Source organism: Sylvia atricapilla, chromosome 4, assembly GCF_009819655.1.
Source record: "Sylvia atricapilla isolate bSylAtr1 chromosome 4, bSylAtr1.pri, whole genome shotgun sequence".
Lineage (NCBI taxonomy): Eukaryota > Metazoa > Chordata > Aves > Passeriformes > Sylviidae > Sylvia > Sylvia atricapilla.
Genome location: NC_089143.1, coordinates 55,681,183 through 55,698,934, shown reverse-complemented (window position 1 = coordinate 55,698,934; position 17,752 = coordinate 55,681,183). Strand labels below are relative to the sequence as shown.

The 17,752-nt window shown below is 41.5% G+C and overlaps 1 protein-coding gene across 1 annotated transcript in view; it reads left to right on the top strand.

The window, feature by feature from the left end:
* The window catches only part of ADGRL3 (adhesion G protein-coupled receptor L3), a 480,164-nt gene that overhangs the window by 280,653 nt on the left and 181,759 nt on the right, over window positions 1-17,752 (top strand). The window contains exon 5 of the mRNA XM_066317961.1: window positions 339-448. Coding sequence (XP_066174058.1) covers window positions 339-448 — 110 coding nt within the window. The remainder of the gene's footprint in view (window positions 1-338; window positions 449-17,752) is intronic.

Genomic DNA, 17,752 nt, shown 5'->3' with positions numbered 1-17,752 from the left:
AAATGTACTGTTTTGTCATCTATAAAACATGCAGTGCTTATGTTTTTTTGCCACCATTGTTGGTTTATTCCTTGCATTTTGTTTGGTGAGGATGCTGGTATTAAAGAAATATCTCCTGGAGGGGAAGGGTTGTGCCACCATGGCTCTTCTCTTTTGGTGATAAGCAGATGAAGATGTTGGTGTTTGCCATCAGCCTGTGCGTGCTCACTGCTGAGCTTTTCCAGCTCATGCTGAAGGCCTGGCTCCTGCATCTTTTTGACACTGGAGGGGCCACTCAGCTTCTTGCCCTGTCCTTCTGTCGGGTCTGTTTCCTGACTCTCCTCTTTGTTGCTTTCCAGGTGCAGTAATCGGACTCAGTGTGCGGTTGTTGCCGGCCCTGACGTGTTTCCAGACCCGTGCCCCGGGACCTACAAGTACCTGGAAGTGCAGTACGAGTGTGTCCCTTACAGTATGTATCTTGATATGTTTGCACTTGTTTGCTCAGTAATTTATTGTGGAGATTGGGACAGCCTTGAGCTTGTCTGTTCTTGCTCAAGGGCAAGGAAAGCAGACCACAAGCATCATATGAGACTGAGCTGATAAGATATGAAAAATGGTTCTCTGTGTCAGGTTTGTGCTTAGGTTAAAAATATCCTAATAATGTTCCGTGTTGTACAGCACAACAGTGACATATCATCTTTTGGAAAACACTTGGGAAAATCCATTAGAGAAAACAGACCAGAGGAGTGAAGCACTATTGCTAGCTTACAGCTTCTCTTTACAGAGGTTTATGCTTGTAATCATACAGCAGTGTGCTTCGACTGACCAATGTTCATGTAATTTGTGGCATTTGGTAAGTGCCTTAAATACAGTATTGTTATCACCAAGGAGATAGTAAGCTATTGTTTTGGAAAATTTGGTGTTTGGTGGTAGAAAAATCCTACTTTATAAGTTTCCAAAGTTACAAAGACAAATTACAGGCAAGCCATTTAGACTGAATTTTTGAGGGTAGAAAACCATCACCTGAGATGACAGCAATGTGTGCCTAGAAGGAAATTCAGAGCTACAGGAAGTTGTGTACCTCAGAATTTGCTTTCCATAGAACCCGAATTTGTTACATGCAGTTAAGGCCCTATTTCCAAAAAGGGGGTATCTGAGGAAGGAAATAGCAATGATGATACAAGAAGTGCACTTTTTATTAGCAGTTGTAGAGAGCTGAAAGGTGAATAACAGCACCACTTCCAGGTTTTCTGTTTGAGCAGGCCAAAGGTTATTATAGCACACTTCTCAAAATAACAAAGCAGGTATGGGAATGTATGCTTTCAACCCACGGTGTTGTACTGAGAGAACAGCAGGAGGCATCAATTTGCTGAAACCCAGAGTTTGGCTGGAGGACTAAGACCATCTTTGTTGCCTCAGGCAGGGGCTGCAGGAGAGCAGGCGTGGCTGAGCAGTGACAGGCGCCCTGTCCAGTCCCTGGGGTGGTCCCCAACCCTCAGGCAGGAGGTGGCCACCTGCCTGCTGCCACAGCCTGGAAAGACTGTGTGGGGTTTGGCTTTTGTGAAATTCCAAGACCACCTCTCTGAGTAAAGGGGACCTCTCTCAGAGGACTTGGATAAAAGGGACTTGGATACTCTGCTGGCAGGGGGCTCAGTGTGTCCACATTTGATTTATCTAAACAAAACTGTGAAGCTTCTAAATGCAGCGATGGAATACTTTTTATGGGGTGAGCTGTTAAAAACCCACGGAAAGATTGATATTAAGGCTCAGAGTCTGCCCTATGAAGCAGAATATACTCTAAATTATAGTTTGGAGTTATTCCACTCTAAATGAGGCTTTTCATTTCAGAAGCAACACTGTGCATGGAAAGGGTTAGGAAAGATTGGTTTCAACTTATCACAGCAGGTTGTATTTCCTTGTGATTGATGATTTGCATGAGGGTGTGCTTTTCCCTCCAGAGACTGGGCTGGTAAAGCAATAGTCATTACCTGGTACCCCTCCACAGCCTTTGTTGCACATAAAACAAAGAGGAATAGTGGTGCCTTGTGAGAAAGGCAATATGTCAGTATTACACCCCGAGGTGTTAATTGGCCCTGTGTACAAGATGTAGAATAACTCTTGTGAGAGGTTGCTCAGTAGCAAATGTACAGTAGGGATTGAGTATTTTTAATGATCTGAATGTAGGGAGGAAAAGGATGACAACTGACACGCTGCCTTTGCAATTAAGGTAGGAGCTTTGATGGCTGTTTCCTCCATTTCTTTATGAATCAAATATAGTGCCTCTGCAAGTAGAGCTAGGGGGGAAGGACAAAGGGTGAGCATAAGATGAAATAGGATCCAGTTTTCTGAGGTGGTTGTTGTATGTTACCTAGGAAATTTTGGGTCAAACCTTCATATGTTATATCTTAGTGTAGCACCAGGGAAATGGGTTGTGTTTAGGCAAACTGTGTCCCTTCACGTGCCAGCATGGAGTGGGAAACCTAGAGCTCCATTTTATTCTTCTCCTGCCTCAGTCTCTGCCTCTATTTTTACTGCCTCTATTTGTTCCCTCAGAATGGGCAGATTAATTTTGTAGGTGTTCCCAGCCTGCGTACCACAAGTGTCCCATAAGTGAAAGCCATCCAAGTGACAAGGAAGGTGTCAGCTCTGGGCAAGTAGGTCAGCAAAGTCATGGCTGGACCAAAGCCAGGCCTGGTGGATGAAATCTGTTCCTCCTTTTATGCTCAGTTATTGTCAGAGGTCAGTTCTTGTCACTGAACCCACATGCCTCAGCCCCTGTGCAGCCAGCCTTTGGTGAGTGGTGGGGTCTGCCATATGGCCATCTCCTAAAGGAACACCTCCGTTGCATAATAAAGGAATTAATATTTCAGCAGGCAGTTGTACTTGTGTGCAATTCCAGCTTGCCTTTGTCTGGTTGGATGGGTTACTCCTCACATTTTCAAATCATTTTTTATGGACAGAGAGTGGGTTTACCCAAGTGTTGGGTGAGCAGCAGAAGGGAGGGTCTGTGCATCTCAAGAGGAGAGGGCTTGGGGGTCATCTTTAACAGATGTTGTTAGGACTGAGCTTAGGCACTTGTGCTCAGTGTAGTGCTAGTGTATATGCTCCCCCAAAGAAAAAATATGGAAGATTTAAAACTCCACTAGCTCATACCGCTTTCTAGAGGAAAGCATCTCCCCTTCCTGTCAAATGAGGTGAACCCAAGTGTCCTCCAACTTCAGTAGCTCATATATTGTAAAATGTCCTTTACATTACCCCACACACTGCATTCCTGTGTGTTCACTAGAGATACCCCTGACGAGGGGAGTTTTATGAGGCTGCAGTTACTCTCCACGTGTGGAGAAGATGAGAGATGTTTATGCAGGTCGCCCAGTCCTGATCCTGTACTTGCTTTATCTGGTAGCAGCAGCCTTCTACTAGAATGGACAGTCATTCCAGGACATCTGGACTTTTTAGATTACCCTCTGACAATGAAAAGCAAGTAAAAAGTAGGTGATGTCAGCAGGTAAAAAGATAGCAGACTTAATTTGTCAGGCTTCAGTGGCATCAGTTGTCCTATTTTTCTGGTATCAGAAAAAAAAATCATCAAAGTAATCTTGTCTTTCTCAAAGCAGGCCTTAGCATGTGGCATGTATTTCTCTAATCCCTGCTTTTTGTACTGCCCCTGTCCTTCTGAAATACTTAAATTACTACTCCAGTTTTCTTAAATTGAATTTTATTTCAATACTTACTGACCAAGAGAGTTTTTCCATGGTTTTCAATTGAATATGTACCACTGCAAACCTGCAGTCTGCCACTGCCAGAGCTGTGGACATGTTTCATTGTGGAGAGGTGACTGAAACTGCATTTGAGCGGTTTTGTGCTGTGTATTAGTGTCAGAAACCTGACACGGTGAGGGTCCCCTTGATCCAGTACTCTGTTGTTTCCTACTGCATTCCAGCCCTCTCCCTTCTCCCTTTACAGAGCAGAGTTAAATGGGTAATGGGAACAGTGGTGGTGGAGGTGGTTGTGTAAAGCTAGGTCAACACTCTCATTGCAGAAACACTTCACTATCATCTTCTGGTGCTTGTACAATCCTGTTGTCATGGTGCCAGAACATCTAGGAGTGTAATTTTTCTTATTTCACCTTTGTAATGTGCTAAGGGCCATCCAATTTTACTCATGAGCCAGTGCAGAAAGCAGATGAGTGATTTATCCAAAGATGTACATGAGACCAGTGGCCAGCAAGAGAGCCCAGTTTTGCAGGTGCAGTGGTGTTGGGAGAGCTGCTGAGGTAGTTGTCATTGTAATCAGGCAGATTTTATAACAATAACATGGTAAACCCAAACCCACCCTCCCTTTGGTTGTGCTAATACTGCCCCTGTATGTACCTGACACTTCACAGCTCAAACCATCCATGTTTTAGTAATTCTGCAGGTATTTCCACCCAGCCCTTTTCTCTCTCGAGCACGTGTGCTCCATGGGACATGGCAGTCGCACTGCCCTTCATGGGTGGCACTCCAGATCAGAGGAGGGGGAAATTCCAGCATGAGAGCAGCTATTGCCCGCTGGCTTAAACTGAAATTTAGGGATCGTCTGTATGTAGTTTTTATTTGGGTTTTGAAAATGGTTTGAGTTAAAAGCGCCAGAGGTATTTTGGAATACTTTCTTCTGTTCATTTCCCTGTAGAGACAGCCTTACAGGCTCTCAAGGATCCAGCACAGTGTTGAAAAAGTGATTTTGCTATCTGAGTCAGATTTACATTCAGTTTTTCCTGAGCTCACAGTTCCCTTAGGTTCTGGGCTTTGGAGGTCACAGAATAACTTGTGCACGGTTGTCCTTCAGAAACAGCGTGTTTTTGGAAAATTTAAGCTGTGGGATAGGGCAAGGTGGCAAAAGGGTGGTGAGTCAATGAGGACAAGCCCATTGCTGCATTGATGGAAAGGATGGCAGCAGCAGGAGGGTGCCTCAGGCATGGCATATCCCACTGTGCTGATAATCTGCCTCACACCCAGGCCACAAGTCCTCCATCAGCTTTTAATATTGGGAGGATCTGTTCAAGGGGATGTTTCTAGCCAGGGAAAAATGCTCATGGCTTCCAGGGAAGGATGAATTGCTTGCTCTTTCTGTTCTGGGTAAACAGACTAATGTGAAGGCACCACACATCTCTGGTGCTTACAGAGAATTTCCTTCTTCTTTGACTAACAAGAGGAAGGGAAAAGGAACCCAACACGTGAGCATATTTCACCTTTCTTTTCTTAGGACTTTTTTTTTCTTTTTAAACATGGAACCTGAAATCACACTTCCCAATTGCTATAGTGATGGAAGAAAAGGTCATAGCCTTGCTAGAAATATTCCTTTTATTGCTGATAGAAGAGTAGATGGGCTCACATATCAATAAAAGTGAGGGATGGTAAGTGTGATGTGGGAACAGAATTCAATAAAGTTTTATTGTATCACAAGTGGACTGAAGTGCATTTAAAAACATTAAGTGAAGGCGCACAATATCTGCTCTGCTGGACCTTAGGGCCAGTGAATAGACAGATAATTGAATAATGACATTTTTAAGAGAATACAAGCACTAGAAAGCAAACTGATATTTTCATTGCTCTGAGATTGCTGGTAGAAAGGGAAAGAGAAGGGAGAAGATGGGACAAAATTGCAGTCTGAAAACAGTTTAATGAGACCACTTTTCCCAAGAATACAGTTCTTAATTATTTCTGGAGTGCTGTAAGGCCATTATGTGGCCTCCAGGCTTTCCCCTCTGCGTTTTCTCGCCGCCTTCTCCATCGGTTGAGAAGTGGTGTTTGCCCACTGAGAGCACTGTTGTGTTTTGTTAAACAAATGGGCTTGTGGCTTCTCTGCTTCTCTTTTGCCCTGGGTTTTTATGTTTGCTTTGTTTTTGTTTTCTCCCAAGAGAATTTGGTCCCTCAAGGCCCAGCAGGGAAAATGGCAAATGTTCCCAAGGGATTAAATAAACCTGACTGTTGGGATTTTGGCCAGTAATGAGCAAATTCCCTCTTGAAGCCAGGCCTCTTTTGTTTTATTTGTTAAATATATTATTTTTGTGCACGGGCTGGGAAGAATAAGTAAAACCAAAGAAAAAATAAACAAAAAAAAAAACCCAAACCAAAACCCCAACAGCAGACCTAACTATTCATTATGATTATTTCTGAGCAAAGAATCTTTGTCTCCTGCTGACAAATTGCCTTTCTTCCAATGCATACATTTTCCTGGCATTATAGTCCAAAAAGCCTCCTTTTTGTATTTACTGAAATTCCCAGCTTTGCTTGCTAGTTAATTTTTTTTTTTTTAATCTGCAGAGGCAGAAATAAAGAATGTATTGCTTCCCTTATCAGTCTTCTTTTACTGTGTGTTTGTGGGGAGGGTGCACCTACACAACAGCCCATTGGAAAGCACTCTTAGTTAAAATAACCTGATAATATGGGCCTTTGCAAACCTGCAGGCTGACCTATCTGCATAGTTATGTGCATAATGTTTGAGAAGGGGAGGGAAGCTAAGAGCTAGGGAAATAAAGGTATTTGAAAACTTGAAGTAGCCTGATATGAAAAGAAATGAACATTTTTTATGGCACAGTGAAATACATGGCAACATGGTTAATTTTTGAATGTGAGAAGAGTTTGGCATAAGATAAAGAAGTTAGGTGGTTTCCAGTGTGCCTCTAATGCCTACTGGTTTGAAGGTCTGCTGTCAGCAGGAACAGCATCGATTTTCTGGTGGGGAGAAGTTAGATACATGTTAGGCAATCTCCATTGTAGGAATGCCATCCCGACCTGCTGCATCTCTAATATCCAACATGATTTTGTGAAAAGCCAGCTCCTGCTGGCTCCTGTCATCTCTGTCTTTTCCTCTAGGTTGTTGGACACTTCTTCCTGTCTTCCGTCCATGCCAGTGTGAGCCTTGATGTGAAAAGTAATTTTTTCTCTTGTTCTCAATGTTTAGGAGATGACCCTCTGAACCAGCTCAGTACTCCCTAGTCCCAGGCTTAAAGTGTTGAAATGCCTCCGTGCACTGATGCATTCTGTCTTTAAAACACGCATTGGTTCTGGAAATCTCCATCAACAACAGGTTTTGCTCCCATATGTCTTGGAGTTGCACAAGCTGTCTTTATCAGAAAAGTCACCACACTGCTGTGCTCAACTCTATTAGGTCTGAGATGCTGCAGTGGAGGAGAGTTGGGAGTGTGTTACAGCCTGGGCAACCTGTGAACTTCTCAGATGATCATGGGATGCTTGATTGCACATTTGTTGATATTTTTATTATATTTTTAAGCTTGTGCAGCAGGGAGAAATTGTTTAGGTTTCTTTTTAAGAATATAAAAAGGTTTCTGTGGTAGAGCACAAGAGGCAAAATTCACATCTCTCCCCACCATCACCTCAGTCTCAGAAAATTTGCAGCGTGGAGACCCAGACTTTAAATAAGTCAAAGAATTTAGTGTAGGTCTGTTATGTGTTTCTCACATAGGCTGTTTTTCTTGATATAGAGCCCTGTCAGTTCTCCTGAGGGCCTCTATAATTGGTTTATTATGGAAGTTGAAGGTGGAAAACTGTGATGCGTAGTGTAAGTTATTTTATGAAGATTATTAATATAAGGGGGTAACTTAATTCCCTGTGTGACTTCTATGCACTATTTATTCCTTTCCATTCCTGACCCGTAGCAGCTGAAGTTTTAGTGAGAAAGTATATGGGTTTGGTTTGAGTCTACTCATTTAAACTAAAAGGTGCTTAAAACCTTTCAATCTGTTGCCCAGCTGCCTTTGGCCTTTGAGTCTAAATGAAAGGTCATTAAATTGTAGGGAAACTTTCTTTCAATGTCAGCAAACTTTGGGTCAGGTTCCTGGTAAGCTGAGGCTGTCTGAATTCATTAGCTTTTTTCATCTTTGTCACACTCATTTCTAGCATAGTAAATAACTGATATTGTCTCAGCCAAAAAGAGAATTGTAGCCAATGCTGCATAGAAAGAAAAATGAAAATATGGGATATTCTTCCATAAAGTAATGGGTTGCAGTCCTCCCACCTTGACAGCTGATGGTTCTGCATCTAAATAGTGAGACCTCTTTGTAGTATCTGAAATAGATTTGTACTACCTTAATAAAGGTGCTGACAAAATGTAGCAGCCTGACGGCTGCAAATGCTTTTCTGGAGCGCCAGTGGGAAGCACCCCACTGCCTGTAGGTCCTCTGTACCAAGCTGTGTTTTTCAGCTCTTTCTGACATGCCACTTCTAGCTATTTGCCACCATTTTGCTCTCTAAACATGACCCCACACTTCCCAATTGTCTCTGAACAATTCTGCCATTGTTAAGGGAAATAGATATTTCTTCCCATCTTTAATAACCTATTGCCTAAATTATGCTATTATGCCAAATACCCTCTGGAGACACCGATATGGATTTCATATGTTTTATAACAGATCTTCATGAAAATAGTATTTATGTTTCCAGGTTTTATTCCTATTTTCCTTTAATTTCTCTTACAAGAAATATTGCAAAGGTTTCTTTCATTGGTGCAAGCAGTGTAAGGAGATTAAGACCATCCTTGCCAGGTGCTATTATAAATCCACAAAAGAAATGAAATACATTTATTGGGTTTTATTCTGGCCAATAGGGAGAACAGAATATGTGTATCCAGTGGCCAAGTTGAGGATTGAAGTTCATTTCTTCTAGCACATGAAGGGAGGAGGAGGGAGGGGGGAAATTTGAGTATATTAAGGCAAATCCCTTTAGTGTGTGAAATACGAAAACGCATCTTTCCAGATCTAGAAATACAACTTTGTTGAATTTCTTTATATTAAAAGGGCTCCCAGGAAGAGAGCCAAGTACATCTGAATGTATTACTTCTTTCCCTCATTTCCTCCACTTTTCTTCCTAACAACATTTCCAGTCAACTTTTAACAATATAGGCCTGAATAAAACCACAGTAGTTGTATGCAGCTCAAGGTCTGGCAAAGGAGACAAACATAGACTGCATAGTATTTGATTTTTGTTAGCTTCTGTTTCCAAGAGGACTAAAACGGGAAGAATTGTGGAGGACTAAGGCAAAGGGGCCTTCCCCAGGGTATCCTTTTGAAAAACAAACAAAACACCAAACAAAATCCTGCAATTATTTCTAGAGGTTTCTTATCTAAAAAATGGCCATGGCATGTCATTTACCTGGGCTGATTGCCAGACTACACAGAAATGTTCTTGAGGGTTTTTTGAGGTGTTTCTGCTTTTTTTTTTTTTTTTTTTTTTTTTTTTTTTTTTTTTGGGAGGGGGGTGGGGGGCAGGAGGAGGGGAAGTGGAATGACGACCAATTCAGATTAGAAAAGATTTATTCCAATTGATTTCACAGATGAATGTATTGCTGAGGGTCTAAACTAATCTCCTCCTCCAAAGTCCTTTTTCCCTCCATGGGTAACTTAAAAATGTCTAATGTAGTTTTAAAAAATGCCTTAATCTCATTTATCTTTAATTTCTCTGTTCCGCTCTACAGGCCCACATAAAAAGATTTACAGTGGGTATTTATCCCTTCCAATATCAAAAGCAAATTCCCTTCCAGATCTCAATTTTCACTGATAATCCTCAGAGATGTATAATTTTAATTTACCTTGCAGATGACGTCTACCTGGTTTCTCTCTCTGCTTTTATGAAGATATTATTCAGCTGCACCTCATTATCTCTGGTTTGTTTTTTTGGGTTTGTTGGTTGTTTTTTTTTTTTTTCCCCTTCTCTCTTGTGTGTGTTGAACGGTGTCTGTGAGTGGAACTATTGTCTTTTCCTTTGCTGGAGTGCACATGCTGGGGCAGCAGGGGCTGGGACTGGCATGTCACCATATAATCCAGCTGAGTCCTTCCTTTTTATCCCAGGAGAGGCAGCGTCGGGGGCTTGTCCTTTTTTTTTTTTGTTTCCTTTAAAAATTAATAATCTCCCATTTTTCCATTTCATCCCTTACAATGGCTTACAGGACCACACAGATGCACATGACCACACTCATGCACCTGAAAGCTTCCAAAACTTCAGATGTTCAGATCTGCAAAATAATGGTTCTACTAAACAGAACAGGATCTATTGTGCTCTTGGGATTTGGAAAATGAGTCTATTATATTTAGGTACCCTAATGAAAGCTGAGCTTCCCTGGAAATCTACCTTTCATGTCTGTATAGGAAACACTCTGGCGTCATTCCACCTATGTTACTATTTAAAGCAGCAAATTGTGCATTTAAGTGCTGTTCTGAATGCAGCCCTAAAAGATGGTTCCACATTTCTGCAGCAAAACTGAAGCATTGGCAGGAATGTAAAGTCCGTGGAGTAAAATGCAGACTTGAGTTTGAATATTTGACTTTAAGGAGAAGAAGAATCAGGAAACAATATATAGATGGTGTTGGAGATATTTTTGTTATTAGCAAGACATGCCTCAAAACATTGAAATCGTAAGATAAATGAGTTTCATAGTCCAGCCTCCTGTGGGAGAGCAGAATGGAGTGGCTAGTGACTCTCTTTGGTATGAAATTACACTGTATCTCTACTGGTGGTCTTTTCCTTATCACAGGCTGAAATTAGTCCTGCTTGGATGTAATCGCATTTGTATCCTGCTGCTGCTTTGGGTATTTACCCTCAGGTTTGGCAGTGCCTGGAACAGGAGAGACTGTTTCAGTCAGTAACCAGCGCAGAGCTGCAGGTATGGAGGCACCAGCTACTAAAATGTAGTAAGGGAAAAAATGGTCCTATCCCACAGGCACACGTGAGCCAGCTCTGATGCAGACCAGGGCACGAGATGCAGAGGCACAAGCTGTAAAGCAGGGATAAATTTACCACGTGGATGTGGGTACAAGGCACAGTTGTACTCCTGGTTTCACTTGGACCTTTCCCATTGGCACCACTGGGACACTCCCAGCCGGGCATGTGCTTAAAGGTTTGATGGATGTCAGCTTGCATGTTTGCATCTTACATATGGGGTATGCAGCTAACAAAAGCCTAATTTGGGGGATCCTTTCTGTTCTCAGGCTGAGCTTTCAGAGAAGAAACAAATAGGCCTTTGTCCATTTCAAGACTTACTCAGAAGAGTGAGCATGTGCCATGTACATTTCCAGTGAAATCAATAATTAAATATGTTCCAGATGACTCTGGTGGGGAGGATATTAGTAATTACCATAAAGTGACAAATCTGCATTCTGCAGCTGGTACTTTGAAAACAAAAAGTCAGTGTTTCTAATAGAATCCATTAAAAATATGACCTGATTCAATTGTCATGTTGAAGTTAAAATAATGTCTTAAGTTTTGGACTTTTTTTCTGATTTTTTTTAACAGTCTTAATAGAGGTATAGTAGTTGTCTTTCAGCACATGCCTTTGAGGAGAGCTCACTGAAACACTTGGGGGTTTTCCTGTTGAGTTGGAGGGAATTTGGATGCAGAGAGTGAAATTGGACAGTATTTAAATCAGTGCAGCCTTGCTTATTAAACAGCATGAGTCTGAGCCTTCACATTTGGGAGAAATTTGTGATGCAGTGATGGTAATATGGAGAGATTTCCAGTGAAAAGGAAAAGCATTTCTTTCTCAAAGAGGCCTGATCTGTTCTGCCATCTCGTCTCAGAAACAAAATTAAGTGGCTAATGAAGTCTCAAACCAGTTCTAGAGTACAAAAAACAATTGTTCACATTTTGCCTTGATAAAAGGAAGGTCACAGAGCTGGGGTTGGGGTATGGAGGGAGAAGACAGGAAAGGCCAAATCTCAATCAGAGCTGAAACTGGCCAGTGTTGTGCCAGGTAACACAAAGCTTTGTAAAAAGTACTTTAATAGCAAGAGGAAGTCTAAAAAAAAAATTGGGAGTGATACTTGTTGAAGGTGATCACCCATCTAATGGAGATAAAGAAAAAGTGGAGGCATTCGGTGTTATTTGTTTTTTGTTTCATAAGTCTTTATTAATCCTGGTAGGCCTTGGGCTGCGTGGTCCTTTCAGTTGGAGGTCCATAAATGCATGGGAGCAGTGACTTTCCTTTTGTGAAATTGTAAGGGTCCAGCTGCATCAGCTGAATGTTGACAAGTCCACAGTCCCTGCTGGAATTCATCCCAGAGTACTGATGGAACTAGCAGATTTTATGGCAAGACCTCTCTTGATCATCTACCAAACATCTTGGGAGTCTGGGAGGTCCCTGCTGACTTGAAGGTAGCCAGTGTTATTCCAATTTTTAAGAAGGACTGTTAGTCTAACCTTAGTTCCTGGAAAATTATGAAGAAGATTATAGTGGAGTACTACTGACAGACATTTAAAGAATAGTCCAGTTGTCAGGCACACTCAGCCTGGGTTCACATAGGCAGATCCCTGTTTAAATAATTTGGTATTCTTCTGTGACAAGGTTACTTGCCTAGTGGATCAAAGATCTTGATACAGGATGTGAATGCACTATTTGCAACTTTGCAAACCATAGTCCCAGACTAGGAGTTGCCTTTAACTCTCTTGAGGGATGAGAGGCTTTGCAGAGGGAGTACAGATAGATTGGAGCATCAGGCAATGACTAATGCAACAAAATTTAACAAGAACAATTGCTGGATTCTTCACCTGGTGTGGGGGAGTGGCAGCCCTGCAGAAGAGGATCTAGGGATGATGGTTGCCAACAGCTCAGTGTAAGCCAGCAGACAGTGCCCTGGCAGCCCAGAGGACAGTCCCGTCCTGGTGCATCAAACACAGTGTAACCAGCCAAACAAAAAAGGTGATTATCCCTAGGCATCGATGCAGCTGCCACACTGAATCCTGTATGCATTCTGGACCCCACAATACAAAAAGGATGTTAACGTGCTCTCATGCATCCAAAGGAAGGCAACAAAGCCAGTGGAAGGGATGGAAAACACGTCCTGTGAGGATCAGCGGAGAACTTTGGATTTGTCAAGTTCGGAGAAAACGAGTTCAAGGGACAGCCTCATTGCTCTCCACAGATTCCTGAGGAAAGGATGTGTTAGAGGGAGGTGCTGAGCTCTGCTCCCTGGGATCCAGTGATAGGACACACTGCAGTGGTTCAACCTGTGCCTGAGGAAGCTTAGTCTTGACATTAGGGAGCATTTCTTTACCGAGAAGATCTAGCACTAGAGGAGGCTTCCTGGAGGGGTGTTTGATACCCCAAGCCTGTCAATCTTTAAGAAGCATTTGGGCAATGCCCTTAATATTATACTTTGGGTTTTGGTCAGCCCTGAAGTGGTTGAACAGTTGGACTCTAGGTGGTCATTCCAACTGAAAATAAATAATTTTTGCCATGGAAAGATGCTGATGCTTCCCAGTGAAATGATAAATGGGGTTTCCATAGCCCTGTGTGAGTGCCCAGAGACAGTTGGACTTGTTGGTGTAATGTGTGGTAAGAAAGCTCAAACAAATTGCTTCACAACACTTCTTCATCTGAACATCTACACTCATGTTGAAATGGGTTTTTGCAGTCAAACCCAGCCCAAATCTTATCAATTATGAATGGCTGCAACAGATGGTATATATTATTGTTTTTAAGAACAAGTGATACGTTTCAAACAAGAAACACATGCTGTTCAGCAGCTTTAGCTGCCACTTCTGAGATGGGAACCAAATCCCTGACCTTGTCTTCCCCTCCACTTGTTGGATAACATCCTATTTTAATAACCCAAAAATGAAGACCATGAAATATTGCACGATGGAAAACTGTGTGCAAACATCAATTCCGGTGTAAGAGGATCCTGCTCTTTCTCTGCTTGCTGGGAGCTGCACCTGTCTGGGCAAGGGTGAAATTTGTGTTTGCAGCAGAACTATCGATCAGCCTTTCCCAAGAGTCCTTGGGACAGGGAATTTCTGCAAAACTCCTTACCTGAACTTTCAAGAAGTTTGTGCAGTGTTGCTGCAAGGAGCTGGCTATGACCTGAGTTCAAGGTATATCATGATGACATTGGTGAGTGCTTTGTCAGATACCTGGCTTTGCAGAAAATACTGTGTATTCCTTCAGCATTTCTTCAATCCCCATTTGTTGCATTGCTTTCTTTTAAAAACTGAAATAATTGCCATAAATACAGCAGATGAAAGATTTTTGGGACTTAAAGCCTAGCTCTTGGAGAGCAATCCAGATGAACTGTACAAGTCCTCAGAAACTGGACCAAAAGTCTTGTATTCCCTTAAGCTTGTTCTTATTTTTGCTATAGATATAAAATCCTATGTATGCGCCTTATCTGGAAACAGATAAACTGTCTAAGCATCTGCAAGATTGGTGCCTAATTTGGTGGAGAAAAGTCCATTTAAAAATCTTCATTGCTCTTACAAAATCTGCAACAAAAACGTTTGCTGTTTATGATGCAGAATACATCTAGATGCATTGCCAGAACAAATGAGCCAAAGGTATTTTGTGATAGTAGCCATTCAAAAATAGAATCACAATAATTTGTTTATTTTCTGATTTATAAAATTGCTACAGCATCTTGGCTGAAACTGCGGTTAGAATGAGTGTATTTTCTTCCTCTGGTGTTTTAAAATTCTCGCTTAACATTCCTAACACAGCAAAACACTCATTTCTGTGTCTTTAAAACCAATCATATTAGTTATTCCCTTGCTGAATTTAGTGCTTATTCAAATGCGCTCTCTGCTCTCCTTGAAAAGGAATTTTGGCTCAATTTCTTTAGTGCAAAGCCCTTCCTTAGTGCCTTGATAACACAGTGTTATCTTATTCTGTAATACTTCACCATACAAAGCAATCTCAAACTCAAGGAAGCATGCCAAGAGACACTGGGCAAAAAGCCCTTATGTAAAGTTTGAACTTTTTTCCCTTAACAGTGCAGCATTTGCACAACCTTCTCTTCAGGCAAAGAAAATAAATAAATCAAAACAAAGCTCTAAAGTTAACCAAGAAGTTCTTTTAAGCAGTACTCTTGATATTTATTTTAATGGGAAGAAATCAACTTTGTCACTTTTATCAGACAAAACTAGAGGAATTCTTCAGTGCTCTTTGCTGATAGTGGGACAAACTCCTTATATTGTGCCCAGATCTGTATGCAGAAAGTTTCCCATGTGAATTTGATGCCTTATGGGTCCTGTGTGGGAGTGTGGTGACAGTTAGGCAGGGCCTAAGGGTTTTTTTTTGTTTTTTGCTCTGGAACTCCGGACTTATGCAGACTTAGGTACTGATGGCCACCTTGGCAAGAGTTGCACCTCCTGCTACCCAAATTGTGCTGCTTGAAGATGCACAAGAGATGCAACCTTCTTCACTTCAACTTGTGATCCTCCTTCCTGTGATCCTTTTGGCCCAGCACTGAGTTACTGAATTTAATGTGGCATTGGCTCTCTTTGCCATGCAGTTTGTGGGCTGCATAAATCTGAGCAGGATGACAGTCTCATTGGAGCTCAGGATGTGTGGGAAGGAGCCCCAGGTACTCAAGGTTTGCAGTCTTTCTCATGATATTACAGTCCATGGAAATTAGGTGTATGGGATACCATTAAGTAGTGTCAAGATGAGTGCTATCTCCAGAGAGATTATTTATCACTTTCCTTTCCCTCTGCCTCAATTCAGGGAGGTTTTATTGAAAATTCACCTCTCATCTCCCCTTTTATTCTTTCCACTTCATTTCTCGCATTCTTGCTTACTCTGTCATAAATATACCTGAACAGCTGTGGCTGTAGCTTTACAAGCTTCAGCCTCTGAAGCCCAAATGCTGTTCTTTTCAGGTGACCTTACTTTTCAGGAGCAGAGGCTGTCCTGGAACATGCAGGAGGATATTGGCTTGTAGAGCATTGGATTTACTATTACTCAGTCAACTTGAACTTCTTTTTTTAATTTTTTTTAGATTTTGTACCTTTTTCTCATCACACCAGTAGAGGCCCAAAATGTGACCCTTCCCAGGAATGCAGAATTACCCTTAGTTCTCAAATGGCTTTTGTGATACCAATGGTGTGTTTGTCTTTGGTCAATCAATAGGGTCAAGAGGTGAGAGTTTGTCTGGTTTATGTCAATGTTTGCCTGAAGTCAAATAGGTAGCCAATTAAATTTTCCAATACTGAATGGGAAGAGAGTGGTAGTGTCAGCTCTTCTACAAATGCATATTAAATTACATGATGCAAAAGTGGCTTAAGATGATTCACAGCAATAATTTGACCCAGTTATGTGTTTATTGCATTTAAAAGACAACTGGGGGCTTGATTTCATTGCCAGCTGTGTGGTAGTTAATGATCAGTAAGAAAGCATCAAACTGAGAACAACTTCTGTTTCTAAATACAGCCTGCCGTGCTGAATTTCAGACATTCCCAGAATGAGTTGTGTGTGTGTAACAGATCTAAAAATAAGGAGAAATATGCTTTTATTGGAGACTAACAGTTTATGTTCACTGCAAAACTGTTCTTAACTAACAAAGAAAAATTATATGCAGAAATGATGGACTTGCTTCTAAATGCACATAATTGGTCTGACCTACAGCTGTATGACTCCTGATTAACGCTGGCCATAAATGAATGTACTAACACAATTTTGAAACCTATGTAATTAGCAGCAGAAGACAAAATTGTTACTTCCTCTTCAGACTGACATTTTTACTGCAACCATTAGTTTAAAAAACATGAGGCAAGCCTGAGTGGTCTGTCCAGTATCATTGTTTAAAAATTCATTTGTGGAAACAATTGCGCATATGATAAACATCAGCTTGAAAATTCAATTTACTGCGTAAAGAATTTGGGGACATAGTTTTTCATAAAACAAAATAAGTGAATTAGAGCCTTCTTTTCACAGCCTGCAGGTTTTCTTTCAAGCAAAATAGCAGTGATTTGGTTTGGTCTATAAAAGTGTAGGCACTAAAGCTCCAAAGACAATGTGCTACAATAATGTTGAATTGAAGGTGCCTAAGAGAAAATGAATGTTGCAGGGGGTTTTTCTTTTCTTTTGATTTTAGGTTTTATTATGTGTGTGCCTTGTTAGTTCCATTTAAATAAATGAAAAAGGTAAATAGCTCTTGCTCTAAAACATACTTTATTTGAAAAAAACCAAATCATTTCATGAATTAATTGAAATGCAGCAGCAGCCTGATGTCTCTCTTCACCCAGTGCTGCAGTGGAGATGGTTCTGTGGTGATGTGTGGCAGCCCTAAAAAAGCATGGCAGGCTGGGTGATGCTCTGGGCATCATGCAGAAAAACCTCTGGCTTTGCTCACTTGTCTTTCTAGTTGAGAAAGAATCCATTGTGTGGGGCTGAATTTTGGACCAGTGGATGCTCCTCCCATTGGGCCATTTGGGCAGGTTTCTGAAGTGGGATTTGAGCAGAAAGCAGAATTTCAGCACTGCTTGTAGCCATACTTTCAGCTTAAATCCAAACAAAACGTGGTTTAGTTTCTCAGAGAGTTTCCCTATCAGATTGTTCAGGGATGAAGTTTTCTTAGCAGCCCAGTACCTAATGGCAGAGCTCTTCCAACATCGTGGCCTGCCAGACCCCAAACCTGACTGAGCTGGACTTAAAAATGGATACCAAGGCATTGCTGGAAATGCACACACTCTGTTGTGCGTCCCTGCAGCATGCAGTTGATCTAAAAGCTGGGAATGTTTGGGGCTAGGCATATAGGAGTTCTGTGTTTTTGAAAACCTGGTCATGTCTCTGTAAGGCTTAGTCTGCAGGAGTTGATTAATGCAGCCTTGTTTGATGCTTATCCTGCTCGAGGTGCTTTGCAGTGGACGTTGCCTACTGCCTGCACTGCTCCTGGCTGCTCAGGCAACTGCGTAATTGCAAAAAGATGAGTGAGAAAAATAGCAAGCTTGGCATGTAAGCCTTGCAAGAGAACTAATAGACTAAAAAAAAAAAAAAAAAAAAAAAGGAATAT